Raw genomic sequence first — 14,392 nt, forward strand, 5'->3', positions numbered from 1 at the left:
TGTTGGTGAGGATGTGGGGGGAAAGGCACACTCATACATTGCTGGTGGGATTGCAAATTGGTGTAACCAATATGGAAAGTAGTATGGAGATTCCTTGGAAAACTTGGAATGGAACCAACATTTGACCCAGCTATCCCTCTCCTCTGTCTATACTCAAAGGATTTAAAAATAGCATACTACAGGGACACAGCCACATCAATGTTTATAGAAGCACAATTCACAATAGCTAAACTGTGGAGCCAACCTAGATACCCTTCAATGGATGAATGGATTTTTAAAAATGTGGCATTTATACACAATGGAATATTACTCAGCAATGAGAGAGAATAAAATCATGGCATTTCGTAGGTAAATGGATGGAGCTGGAGAATAACATGCTAAGTGAAGTAAACCAATCCCAAAAGACCAAATGCCGAAAGTCTTCTCTGATATAAGGGTGCTGATTCATAATGAGGATGAGGGGTGGGCGTGGGGGGAATAGACTAACTTAGATAGGGCAAAGGGGTGGGAGGAGAAGGGAGGAGACAAGGGGTAGGAAAGACAGTGGAATGAGACAGACATTATTGCCCTAAGTACAAGTTTGAAAACACTAAAGGTGTGACTCTACTTTGTGTTCAACCAAAGACATAAAAAATTGTGCTCTAGTTGTGTAATATGAATTGAATCACATTCTGCTGTCATATATAACAAATTAGAATAAATAAATTTTTTAAAATTTAAAAAAGAGTACATCTTTATCTCCTGGAAGAGTTTATATATATAAGATTATGCTTATTTCTTCCTTCAATGTTGGGTTTATCTTACTAATGAAGCACTTTGAACATGACTTTTCATTGCTGAAAAAAAAAACCCTAATAATTAAGATAACTAGTAATTCAATTTCTTTAATGGTTACAGAATTATTTGTTGCTTTTAGTTCTTTTGAGTAAAAACATGGTAAAATTTTGTAGGAATTTGCCCACATCTGACAACTTTTAAATTATTGGCATAATGTTCAAAATATTTTTATTTTCATTTTGGTGTCTAAAGCATCTATTGTACAATAATCTCTCAAAATATTAAATAATTCTGTAATTCTTCTTGATCTCTTGCCATTTATTTCTGTTTTCAAAATCAATTCAAACTAGCAACTTTATTCATATTTTCTACCACTTTATTTTCATAACATTAGTTTGTCTTTTATTATTTCCCTCCTTAATATCTTTCCTTTCATTTTACTGCTCTTTCTTCTAGTCCTTTTATGTAGATACCTTGCTCATTGATTTTGGGTCTTATCCTTTTCTAATGTAAAAATTTAAGCCTATGAATTTTCTTCAAAGTACTGCTTTAGTTGCATGTTACAGGTTTGGTATTCAGTGTTGTTGTTTTTTTATAATAGTTGAAAAGAGTTTCTAAGTTTTATTATAATTGCCTTAATTGAACATTTAGGTGTTTATTTCTTCATATTTTCATAGTTATCTTTCTAATGCTGCTTTTGAAATTAATTTCATGTCTGAGAATACAATTTTATTATATCAACCCTTTTATAGCATTTACAAATTTTAAAATTATATCTTCCAATAATTCCCAGAGTTTGAGCAATATCCATTATTATTTTTCTGAATACTTGAATGAAAGAAGAACAAAAGATAAAGCAAATTATATTTGAAAATGATGAACCTTTTCAGTATATGAGACTAAATAGAACTACCTTTTCCCCTGGGGTCACAGAAACTCTCCAGATGCAGTGTGTGTAAGAAGGGTAGCCATTTGGAAATCCTGGAGAGGAAAGGTTGCCATTGGATTCTTGGAGAGTTTCTCCACATGCTGAAAGGAAAGAATACATAAGATTATTCTTTAATTTTTATGAAGAACGTAGATATCCCTAACAATGTCTTAGATAAGACTATGTATTTTTATTTTAAAATTTCTTTTACCAGAATTTTGGTATACTTAATCTCATCACTAGAGTTAACTATAAAATAGGATTATGAAATAAATAACTGACATTTATAAAGTTCTCCCTCATAGGACTTTTTCTCATTCTTTCTCAAGAAACCAGTAGCCAACTTAAAAGACACCCATATTCAGGATGAGGCCAGTAGATACCAAGTTGATGCTGCTCTGAGACCACACGGAACAGTCTATTAATATATTCTAGTGAATTGAGGTTAACAGTAAATACCATTCAAGATTGAAAACATTGTAAATGATAACTAATAAATCTTCAGTAAAGGTGATATCAAAATGTCAAGTACAATGTTCCAAAATAAGAAAAAATTTTGAAAGATTAAAAATATCATGGAAAATTCAAATTTTCCAAAATATCTAAACATTTTACTTTGTCTTTCTGTGATCATAAGTAGAAAATTGCTATAAAAACAATTTATATTTTCTCCTACTAAGCTCGTCTTGTTACTTGAAAATAATTATCAGTCATTGAAAATAAAAAGTGATCAGCTACACATAATCAAGACCCGTATTTGGCAAAGTTGGTGATCTGCACCATTTTATTCTGGGTTTTGCTAGTGTTTTGCTTGCGAGACATGGTATAAAGCACATGACCTAGGCTGTTTCAAGGATCCCTAATTCAAGAATGATCTCTCTGGTGCAGCCTGTCATCTTTATAACCTTCACTCAACAATCTGAAATAACAGTTCCTTCCTTCTGAAGGAGACTGCAATCAGAACTGAGATATTACCATATTACAGAGTCAGAGCTACCAGCAGGTGAACTCTTGTCTCATCAAATCCTCAATAAATTATAAATGGTCCTGGAAATCTTGTGTTAAATAAGAAAAGATAATGACTCTAAAATCATAAAACAGAGCTGTAAAAATAGTTTGTTACAATATAAATATTCAGAAAAGATATATTATGTTTGCACAACAAAATAAATTTCAAGAAGCAGTATGCAATGTTTATTTTGATGAACAAGCAGATAAAAGTAACTTTAGTACAAAATTAAAATACTCAAGGTCAAAATACATAATTTAACACTGTTCTATGAATCATCTAGGGCACTTGACAATTGCCATAATATAAGAAGGTTTTGGAAAAACGAAAATGTGTTAAGATTCTATCAAGTGCCACATAATTTGTGAGTAGAATGTTTCAGTGAAAAAATTTAAAGTTCTCAGCAGTTTAAAACTAAATTCTGTAATGATTTAAAGCCCCTTAAGCCACAGAGAATGCTTAGACAGTATTTCCTAAAGTGAAATTAAAACAATTTTATGTACATATATGTGTATGTATACACATGCATATATGTTTATAATATATATGTACACACACATATATGTAATATATATGTATATGTAAACATACATATAATTAATAAATTTATACAGTAATGTCCTGAATGAAAAAAGACTGTCTTAAAAACAAAACAAAATATAACATGCGATTTAAAAATTAAGTGTTTATGACATAGTGTCTGCTTATAATTCAAGAAGTACAGAGCCAGGCTCAGGAGGCTGAGGCAGGAGAATCACAAGTTCAAAGCCAGCCTCAGCAAAAGCGAGGTGCTAAGTAACTCAGTGAGACCCTGTTCTTAAATAAAATACAAAATTTAAACAGATCAATAACAAAGGAAGAAATAGAAGAAGCCATTAAAAGACTACCAACCAAGAAAAGCCCTGGACCAGATGGGTATACAGCGGAGTTTTACAAAACCTTCAAAGAAGAATTAATACCAATACTTTTCAAGCTATTTCAAGAAATAGAAAAAGAAGGAGCTCTTCCAAATTCATTCTATGAGGCCAACATCACCCTGATCCCCAAACCAAAGACACTTCAAAGAAAGAAAACTACAGACCAATATCTCTAATGAACATAGATGCAAAAATCCTCAATAAAATCCTGGCGAATCGAATACAAAAGCATATCAAAAAAATTGTGCACCATGATCAAGTAGGATTCATCCCTGGGATGCAAGGTTGGTTCAATATACGGAAATCAATAAATATTATTCACCACATCAATAGACTTAAAGATAAGAACCATATGATCGTCTCGATAGATGCAGAAAAAGCATTTGACAAAGTACAGCATCCTTTTATGTTCAAAACACTAGAAAAACTGGGGATAACAGGAACTTACCTCAACATTGTAAAAGCTATATATGCTAAGCCTCAGGCTAGCATCATTCTAAATGGAGAAAAACTGAAGGCATTCCCGCTAAAATCTGGAACAAGACAGGGATGCCCTCTCTCACCACTTCTATTTAATTTAGTCCTTGAAATACTAGCCAGAGCAATTAGACAGACAAAAGAAATTAAAGGCATAAAAATAGGAAAAGAAGAACTTAAAATATCACTATTTGAGGACAATAAGATCCTATACCTAGAAGACCCAAAAGGGTCTACAAAGAAACTACTAGAACTAATAAATGAATTCAGCAAAGTGGCAGGATATAAAATCAACACGCATAAATCAAAGGCATTCCTGTATATCAGCAACAAAACTTCTGAAATGGAAATGAGGAAAACCACCCCATTCACAATATCCTCAAAAAAAAATAAAATACTTGGGAATCAACCTAACAAAAGAGGTGAAAGATTTATACAATGAAAACTACAGAACCCTAAAGAGAGAGATAGAAGAAGATCTTAGAAGATGGAAAAATGTACCCTGTTCATGGATAGGCAGAACCAACATCATCAAAATGGCAATATTACCCAAAGTTCTCTACAGGTTCAACGCAATGCCAATCAAAATCCCAACGGCATTTCTTGTAGAAATAGATAAAGCTATCATGAAATTCATATGGAAAAACAAAAGACCCAGAATAGCAAAAGCAATTCTAAGCAGGAAGTGTGAATCAGGCGGTATAGCGATACCAGATTTCAAACTATATTACAGAGCAATAGTGACAAAAACAGCATGGTACTGGTACTAAAACAGGCAGGTAGACCAATGGTACAGAATAGAGGACACAGAGACCAATCCACAAAATTACAACTTTCTTATATTTGATAAAGGCGTTAAAAGCATGCAATGGAGAAAGGATAGCATCTTCAACAAATGGTGCTGGGAAAACTGGAAATCCATATGCAACAAAATGAAGCTGGACCCCTTTCTCTCGCCATGCACAAAAGTCAATTCAAAATGGATCAAGGAGCTAGATATCAAATCAGAGACTCTGCACCTTATAGAAGAAAAAGTTGGCTCCGATCTACATATTGTGGGGTCGGGCTCCAAATTCCTTAATAGGATGCCCATAGCCCAAGAGTTATATACAAGAATAAACAAATGGGACTTACTTAAACTAAAAAGTTTTTCTCAGCAAGAGAAACAATAAGAGAGGTAAACAGGGAACCTACATCCTGGGAACAAATTTTTACTCCTCACACTTCAGATAGAGCCCTAATATCCAGAATATACAAAGAACTCAAAAAATTAAACAATAAGATAATAAACAACCCTATAAACAAATGGGCCAAGGACCTGAACAGACACTTCTCAGAGGAGGACATACAATCAATCAATAAGTATATGAAAAAATGCTCACCATCTCTAGCAGTCAGAGAAATGCAAATCAAAACCACCCTAAGATACCATCTAACTCCAGTAAGATTGGCAGCCACTATGAAGTCAAACAACAACAAGTGCTGGCGAGGATGTGGGGAAAAGGGTACACTTGTACATTGCTGGTGGGACTGCAAATTGGTGCGGCCAATATGGAAAGCAGTATGGAGATTCCTAGGAAAGCTGGGAATGGAACCACCATTTGATCCAGCTATCGCCCTTCTCGGTCTATTCCCTAAGGACCTTAAAAGAGCATACTATAGGGATACTGCCACATCAATGATCATAGCAGCACAATTCACAATAGCTAGACTTTGGAATCAACCTAGATGCCCTTCAATAGATGAATGGATTAAAAAACTGTGGCATTTATACACAATGGAGTATTACGCAGCACTAAAAAATGACAAAACCATAGATTTTGCAGGGAAATGGATGGCATTAGAGCAGATAATGCTAAGTGAAGCTAGCCAATCCTTAAAATACAAATGCCAAATGTCTTCTTTGATATAAAGAGAGCAACTAAGATCAGAACAGGGAAGAAGAGCATGAGGAAAAGATTAACATTAAACAGAGACGAGTGGGGTGGGAGAAAGGGAGAGAGAAGGGAAAATGTATGGAAATGGATGGAGACCCTCATTGTTACACAAAATTACATATAAGAGTTTGTGAGGGGAAAGGGGAAAAAAAACAAGGGAGAGAATTAAACAACAGCAGATGGGATAGAGAGGGAAAATGAGAGGGAAGGGGAGGGGGATAGTAGGGGATAGGAAAGGTAGCAGAATATAACAGTCATTAATATGGTATTATGTAAAAATGTGGATGTGTAACCGATGTGATTCTGCAACTTGTATTTGGGGTTAAAAAGGGGAGTTCATAACCCACTTGAATCAAATGTATGGAAGATGATATGTCATGAGCTTTGTAATGTTTTGAACAACCAATAAAAAAATTAAAAAAATTAAATAAAAAAGTTAAAAAAATAAAATACAAAATAGGGCTGGGATGTGGCTTAGTCCTTAAATGCCTCTGAATTCAATCCTAGTACAAACATCTATTATTAAAGTTTCTAAACATTCCTCAATAAATGTGATTGTTCCAAGTTAAAGATCCCCTACTACACATGACATTTTAGCCATTAATTGAGTTATGTTCAGTTATAAAAAAAATCTTTACTATTCAAGTAATTTTAAAAATTAACAAAGAATAGTTGGCACCATTCAATTCTATCACTCAGTCTACACATTGACGACAAGGTTTGTGGATGAGAAAACAAATGTAAGTACTGACATTGTCACTTCCTAATTACATCATCACACTCAAAGTTCAAAACCTTAGATCCAGTTTTCTCTTGCGTCTATTTTGTTCACATAGACTTCATAAGGTTGTTTTGTAGGGGTCAAATGTTACTATGCCCTGAATCATCTTAGCACTTCTCCCACTGGCAGAAAGACTAGAACTGTATGGTAAAAATTTGTCTTTAAACTACAACTAAGAATTTCTGAGTATATTTGGAAAAATAAAAGCGTTCAAAAATATAAAGAGGTAAATTATTATGATGAGTATTCTAAATCAACATTACTTTAAAACACAATTTGGAAGTTAAATATAAAAGTCTATCATATGACTTACCTTACATTTCAATTAAATAACCTATACATATCTTCCTTCTTCTAACATAGAAAATTTTGGTATAAGCACCATTTAGATTGTGCATTATTGATAAATAAGTACAGATTCTCATCTTTTAATAACATGATCAAAGGACTGCACATCCATCTACAAATATATTTCCTGTCAAATGTCCATAGCATCCAAAAAATACCAAATTTTAAAATCATCTTCTTTTCCATATTCTGTATTTTACTAAAGATAATGAAAACAGACAACTGCAAAATAATTTGAAATAACCAGTCTCTAAAAAATTGATAAATTCTAGCTTAAAAGAAGTAATAAAAACATCTTATTAATTTAGTAGTACCTAATGCTTTAAAATCATACATAAATTCTGGGCTCCTTAAAAATTTTTAAACATCATAAATAAAATTTTGGTTCAAAATGATTTTCATAAAAGGAAATGGAAAAAAAAGAATCCTAAGTAATCATCTGAGAAATTATAGTAGGATAAGTTGTTGAAAATTTTTTAAATATATTTTGTAGCAACTGTGTAGCCAAGCCTAAACACTTCAAGTCAGGGCACAATTATCAGCTCCTGGAAGCCTTTCTCATCCAATACACAGCAGATCAATTACTCCTGACTCTACTCTAGCATCCTTTATGGATTAGATTTACTTCTTTACCATGCACTACTGCCCTCCTCTGAAGTCCCTCCCTTGCTATCTGAATATAAATTCTGTGTTCCCTTCCATGTCTGTAATATCCAGTGCAGTTCCCAGCACATATGAAAGCTGCTTCATTCATTCATTCACTCATTCAAGTTTCTTGAGCTCCTAACTTCTATCCGATTCCAGATACCAGGAAGAAAAGCCCAACTCTGATCCTTGAGAAGCTTTCAGTCTAGTGTGGGAAACGACAAGTAACTGACAATCATGAGAGTAACAAATACAAGGATCGAATAATGAATTTACCACTGCAGGAGTCCTGGAAGACCAGGGCATTTTTAAGTAACAGGATTTCAACAGGTGGCAATTATTGGTGGTTCTGTCTGACAGAAGAGACCCAAAGCAAGAGATTCCACTGGAGGCTAATGGATGTAGGGTGAGAAACTAAGTTCTAGGGAAATCAGTATCTAGACATGAGGGTGAGGGAAGAGATGTGGGACAAACTTTGAAGGAAGCATGGAGAAGGAATTTAACCTTTAATCTGAAGACGCATGTGAAAAGACTTGCATTTTGAAATGTCACTTGGACAGCAGCATGGCCAGAAAACTGAAAGGATAGACGAGTAAAGGCAAGAGATAAACAGGAGGCATGCCAGCATTCAAACAAGAGAGGATGGTACCCAAAATATTCACTGTAGGAATTTGAGATTCTAAGAGGGTGGAAACAAAAGGGTGGAGATTGAGTAGGCATGGGAAGAGAGGCAGACAAAAGAATGGAGTGAGGATGATCCCACTGTCTAACTTGGGCTACTGGGGGTCCTGTGCTACCATCCACTGAAAAGGGAAGGTTTGCTGATAGACAAATAGATACAATCACGAATAAATAGAGAAAAATGACTAAGTGAATTTTTTTTTTAGTGTTGACAGTATATTTTAGCCAAAAACCATACATCTAAAAGCAATTATAGAAGAATTTTCTATCTGCATTCTTGGAGAATCACAGAATTACAGTACAGAAATAACTATAGTTTAGGTAACTAAAAAATATACCTATATCAACTTTAGAAATAAACGAAAAAAGTGCTAAAACGCTTTGAAAGTTCCTACTATATCAAACCCCATGCATGTTGAAACAGGCCTTTCATCCCTTCACCCTGCACATAAATTTACATGTATACATATGTACATTCTATATATGTATTGTTTGCATATCAAAAGTGAATTTGTGGACACAGGTTATTTGCATAAAAATGTGAGTATACTTATATGTTTATATTACAAGAGAGATTCTAATTTTCAAAAGCTTATTATTAGATATAAATTTATTTTATATCTTTTTTTCTAAATTTTACTATGTTGCTTGATGCTACAGTTTGGATATTAAGCGTTTTTCAAAGGCCCTTGTGGTAAAGGATTGGTCCCCAATATGGTGCTATTTGAGAAGAGGGAGACCTTTAAGAGGTGGGGTTTAGTGGAAGGTCTTCAGCTCATTGAAGGTGTGTCCTTGAAAGTGATGGTGCGCGACCACAGCCCTCTCTTCTCCCTTTTTCACTTCCTGGTCATGAGGTGAGCAGCTTTGTCCCACCACACATCCCTGCCATAATGTGCTACCTCACCACAAGTCCAAAATCTATGGGGCCAATAAATCATAGGCTGGAACCTCTAAAATGATCAGCCAAAAGTAAACCTTTAGTCTTTATAAAATAATCACCTCAAGCATTTGTTAAAGTAATGGAAAACTGGCTCACATGCCGGACAGACTTAGCTATGGAAGACCTATAGAGAAAATATTACCATTTATAGTTAGTCCAAGTACCAAGTAATTACAAGCAAAAGGTTATGGGATTACAGAAGAAAACTGAATGAAGAAAAAAAATGCTGATTTCTACCAGTGATTGTAGGAGAAGAGTAAAACTTTTTAAAGATGAAAAAGAAAGTAATGTAAATATTAGAGTAGAGAATTCCCCTAGAAAATGAGAATCTCAAGGGAAAATAAGAAAGAGGCCCCAAAAGAGAGAGAGAATAAGAGAATAAATTAATCATTGACAAAAGCAGATATGCTATAACACATATCTTAGAAAGGATCACCTTCACAAGCAAACTGCTAATTGATAGGATAAAGGAGAGTTTAACAATGACCTAGTCTCTACCCCCACTGATGTTTCTTGTCCAAATGGTATACAGGATACTAATTACTATGATAGCTGGCAAGTAGCCTTGGTGGGTGTCCTTTAAGATGCCTTACTGCTTGAAAGGCTTGGAAGTCATCAGGACACAGGATTGAGCGTCTGGTAGCAGAATCCAGGAATCTATCCTCTCTCAATGCTGAGCATCTCCACCTTTCCTTCCCATGACCCTTCTGGGACCATGTGATCCAGCATGTCTCCTACATCAGTACCAGGGCTGTAAGGGATCACCTTTTTTCTTTACACAGTAATTCATAAGAAGACTTTCTTGCCTACCTATAGAACTAAGAGGAAGAAATCACAATGAAAATAATTCTAAATTATAATTTACCTCTGGAGCATCACCTTAAAAATCTAGTTTTAGTCTTATTTTGAGCTTTTTCATGATAAGTATATATTGATAATAAAATGAAGGTTTCATACATCCATTTAATTTATACTTTGAGCATATATAGATAAATATAATAATGGATTTCAAGGTTTATGTCACCTATAGGTTCCCATAAATGTAATTGTTACTATTTTAATTAAAAATATACACTGTTCACTATCTTATAAAAATTTTTAACCATTCTCTATATTATTTAAGAAGGAGCAACAGTATTTGCAGGCAGTCATATCACTTACCACTCACCACAGACCCTAAAAGCCACAACCATGCAAATCTTACTCTATACTTTACCAGGTCAGTGTTTCTTTTAAGATTAAACTCTAAGAAATAGCTCTATAAAATGTACTTCTACTAGAGTTTTGAGTATAACCAGATGAGAAGCAATGTTGGCAAGAAAAGTAGTCAAATATATTTCATGAACTCTGCTGATGAGCAATTTCTAACAGAAGAGTAAGAATAAGGCAAATTCCAAAGGAGCATGCAGTGTAACATTTATCTTTTAGTTCTCCCTTGTTCTGTGAAATTCATAAACTGTAATACAGCTTTGTGTACTGCATTATAAATACAAATTGTCTTTCTCACAGATCATAGTGCTTTTATGAGTGTGGATATACTGTATTAAACAAAATAGTGCGTATGTTAATTATGACCCATTGATGCATTTTATACAATTAAAATCTCAAGTGAAAACTGTAATGATAGTTCTTTTAATAACTGAAATATGAAGATCCATAGGCTGAAAATTAAATTATGGTGCCATAAGTTCAATTATTTTTGTATTCTCATTGACTTTCCAAGTCAATGTGCAAATGCATCTCAGAGAGCTTTTTATATATATGCATACACACACACACACACACACACACACACACATACACACATATTTAAAGAGACAACCAAATGAGATTTTCAAGGAATTCATTTATGAAGTTATGACTAATCACATCATCTTTCTCTTTTTAAAAGTACAAAAGCATATGTCCAATGTTGCTAGAAATTAGTAAAGGATCGCCATATCCTTTTTCCAAGTAGTAACTGTCTTATAAATTTATCTTTCCTATCATAAACTGTGGTAAAAAAAATAATAAAACAGCACCACACAGATGTGTGTATTTTACATATCTACATAAATATTTTTAAAAGGCATTATTCAAATATGAATTTAACCTAAATAACATGAAGTAAATTAACTAATTAACATTAAGTAGAAATGTCTGTAGATATGATACAGAAATGTTTATGTGCAAAAGAAAAATTTTGAAGTTTTCAATATTGCATCATTAAGATACAAAAGTTTTTATGTACTCACTTAAATTTCAAAGACCTCAACTTCACTCTGAAAATTTAATGGACCTAAATTTTTTAAACTAATAAAAATAAAATTGGGAAAAAAATAGTTTCTCACAATTTTCCTTAGCAAATGTGATTTAATGGAGGGGAAACTCCTTTTAGCAGAAATATCAATACAATAATGCCATTGCCCATACTGAAATCATGAACTTCTAGCCATCATTTTATACACTTACTCAGTAATTCACTAGCAACATGCTTAGAAATTATTTTTTGTAAAAAACTTATAAATTCCTACTGATAAAACTTTAGTTTACATACCATCAATAATGCTTCTGGCAAGAAAAGATCCTATAGGATCTCATTCTGAAAAGATAATCTTTTTCTGTGAGCAAGAAATAGCACTTAGCTACAAAATCACGATACTACTTAACAGTGATCAGATGATCATTCTATTTGACTCTTACTCATAAAGCTAAAAGAAATAAAAATATACCATTTGATTTCTAGCAACCTGTTTCTGTTTATAGCTCTGAGTACTCCAGAGTTCTGTTCTATCTCATTTTGGATCACTTGAACTATATACACCCTTTGCCAGCACAGAGAAGGACAAGAGTTAAATTCTGGCTTATGCATCTGGAAGAGCATAATGAAGCCCAGGCATGCCTCTGTGTTTGTTTTGTGCAATACCTGGACATCTATACAGCTTTCTTGCCTGTGCAATATCTCCTTTGCTTAATCGGGTTCGCTGACCAATTGCCGGACGTATGCCATTATCATCACGGTTGGGGAGAATGGTATCCAGGAACATCCCCCTGGAAAAAAAACAGAAGCAAACCACACCTACGTCACCAAATTAAAACTCCTAACAAACATCAGGCTGTTTTTTTCCCCCCTACTCAATTTTAATCATAGGGGAGATATGCCAGTTTGAGTTTTATGTAGTATGAGGCTTTCAAAGTACTTTCATCAAGGTAGGACAAAAAGGTTCATGTTAAATGTGTGTGCCTCACGTTCAATGATAACATCCACTTTTTCCTTAGAAATGTACATCACATGTTTGTAATAATATGAAATACTTTTTAGTCTCCAACTAGACTTTTATTTGGGTCTCCCACAATATTACCAGGTTGAAAAACAATTCTTCCTTATTAAATAAGAAAAATAGCAACCTCCAAAAAAATAATTGAAGCTACTGAAATTGTAAGAGTTAAATGAAAAGTTAATTTCTTTTTAGTTAAACTACTAATTTAACCAAAAGAATGGAGAAGTTCAGTATTATTATAGCATATGTTACAAGAACAAGGAAAAATAGAGTGCTGAGATTTAGATAAGACCATGCAAAACAAAAATATTGTAATTTTGCATATGTAAATATACATATACACACACATATATATAAATTTTTTCACTATGAAATAAATAAGCAAAAATAGCTTGATCAATGTCCTAATAAGGCTAAACTACAGATAATGAGTTATTTTGGACTCAAGGTTGTGGTAGGAGAATTGCTATTTTTCTTAATATGCATCATTTAATATTCTGGCTACACTGCACTAAAGTTGCATTCTAATTTTGCAATATATATCAAACATTTATAACTCAAAAAGAAGTAGTAAGCTTAAAAGTCAAAATAGACTGAGAGACTATTCCAAAGAGTTGAGAAGTATGGAGTCTGTGTATATGGATTAAAAAAAAGTGGAAAAACAGTACATAAATTTAAGAAATAGAATCATAAAATATCTTTCAAATTAAGATAACCAATAGGACGTTCCTTTAACAGAACAACATTTTCAGGTCTATTTAATTCTCCCATTTGGAGATATTTACTAAGCACCGTTTTAGGTCTGGATTTATACATCAAATAAAACAGACAGAAAGTCACACCTTCATGATTCTAACAGACTAATGTCGGGAGAAAGGCATTAAACAAGATATTCATAATTGAGGTAGTGATAGTGCTAGGGAGAAAATATAAAGGTAAAATTTTGGATATTGATTGTGCAGCTATGATAGCTGGCTTTTTAAGAGGATGATTGAAAAAAAATCTTATTTGGGATTTGACGTTTTAACCAAACATACAAGAAGTGAAGGTCAGAGCTATATATGTAACTGAGAGTAGAGTGTTCCCCAAGAGAAAGAACAAGAAACACAATAGCTCGGAGATGAGAGGATCTTGAAAGTTTGAGCACCAGCCAGAGAATTTAACTCTTACCTGGAGGACAACTGTTAATCTTGGAAAGTTGTAGAAAGTTGGTAAACAGAAGAGTAACATGATCTGAGTAATTTAAGACTAACTTCTCTAGTTTTTAATAAAAGAAAGAGTGATGAACATTAGATTTAACTTGAATAACTCAAATAAGGACAGTGGAACTCTTTAAAACCAGATCCAAGCATCTACAAAATCCTATGTGTATACCACCTGAGATGTGGGTGAAGATTAATGATTTGTGGGAACTGATCATTAAAAGTGAGAGTTTGCATATAGTTGTAAGATTCTACCCTGGAGAGGACACTGCAAAGGAAATGAAAGGCTAAATTACCAGGTAGTGTTAAGAAAAGCTATTTCTAAATTAATAAAGTGCTACAATATATGAAGTCCTTCCATACTGATGTCACTATTTTCTATTTCAAAAATAAATTTATAATATTTGAAAATTTTTAATATTTTCCAGCTTTCAAAAAAAGATTCCATTTTAAATGGTCAATGATATTTTGGAGGTGAAAATATTTCATA

At 33.4% G+C, this 14,392-nt stretch overlaps 1 protein-coding gene across 2 annotated transcripts in view; it reads right to left on the reverse strand.

Annotated features, from left to right (window-relative positions):
- The window catches only part of TLL1 (tolloid like 1), a 207,118-nt gene that overhangs the window by 73,628 nt on the left and 119,098 nt on the right, over window positions 1-14,392 (reverse strand). For both annotated transcript variants that reach the window (XM_081269024.1, XM_081269025.1), the window contains exons 8-9: window positions 12,346-12,470; window positions 1,691-1,806 (exon numbers count right to left, since the gene is read on the reverse strand). In XM_081269024.1, the coding sequence (XP_081125150.1) occupies window positions 1,691-1,806; window positions 12,346-12,470 (241 nt within the window). The remainder of the gene's footprint in view (window positions 1-1,690; window positions 1,807-12,345; window positions 12,471-14,392) is intronic.

Source organism: Spermophilus citellus (genome assembly GCF_964194105.1).
Source record: "Spermophilus citellus genome assembly, chromosome: 16".
Classification (NCBI taxonomy): domain Eukaryota; kingdom Metazoa; phylum Chordata; class Mammalia; order Rodentia; family Sciuridae; genus Spermophilus; species Spermophilus citellus.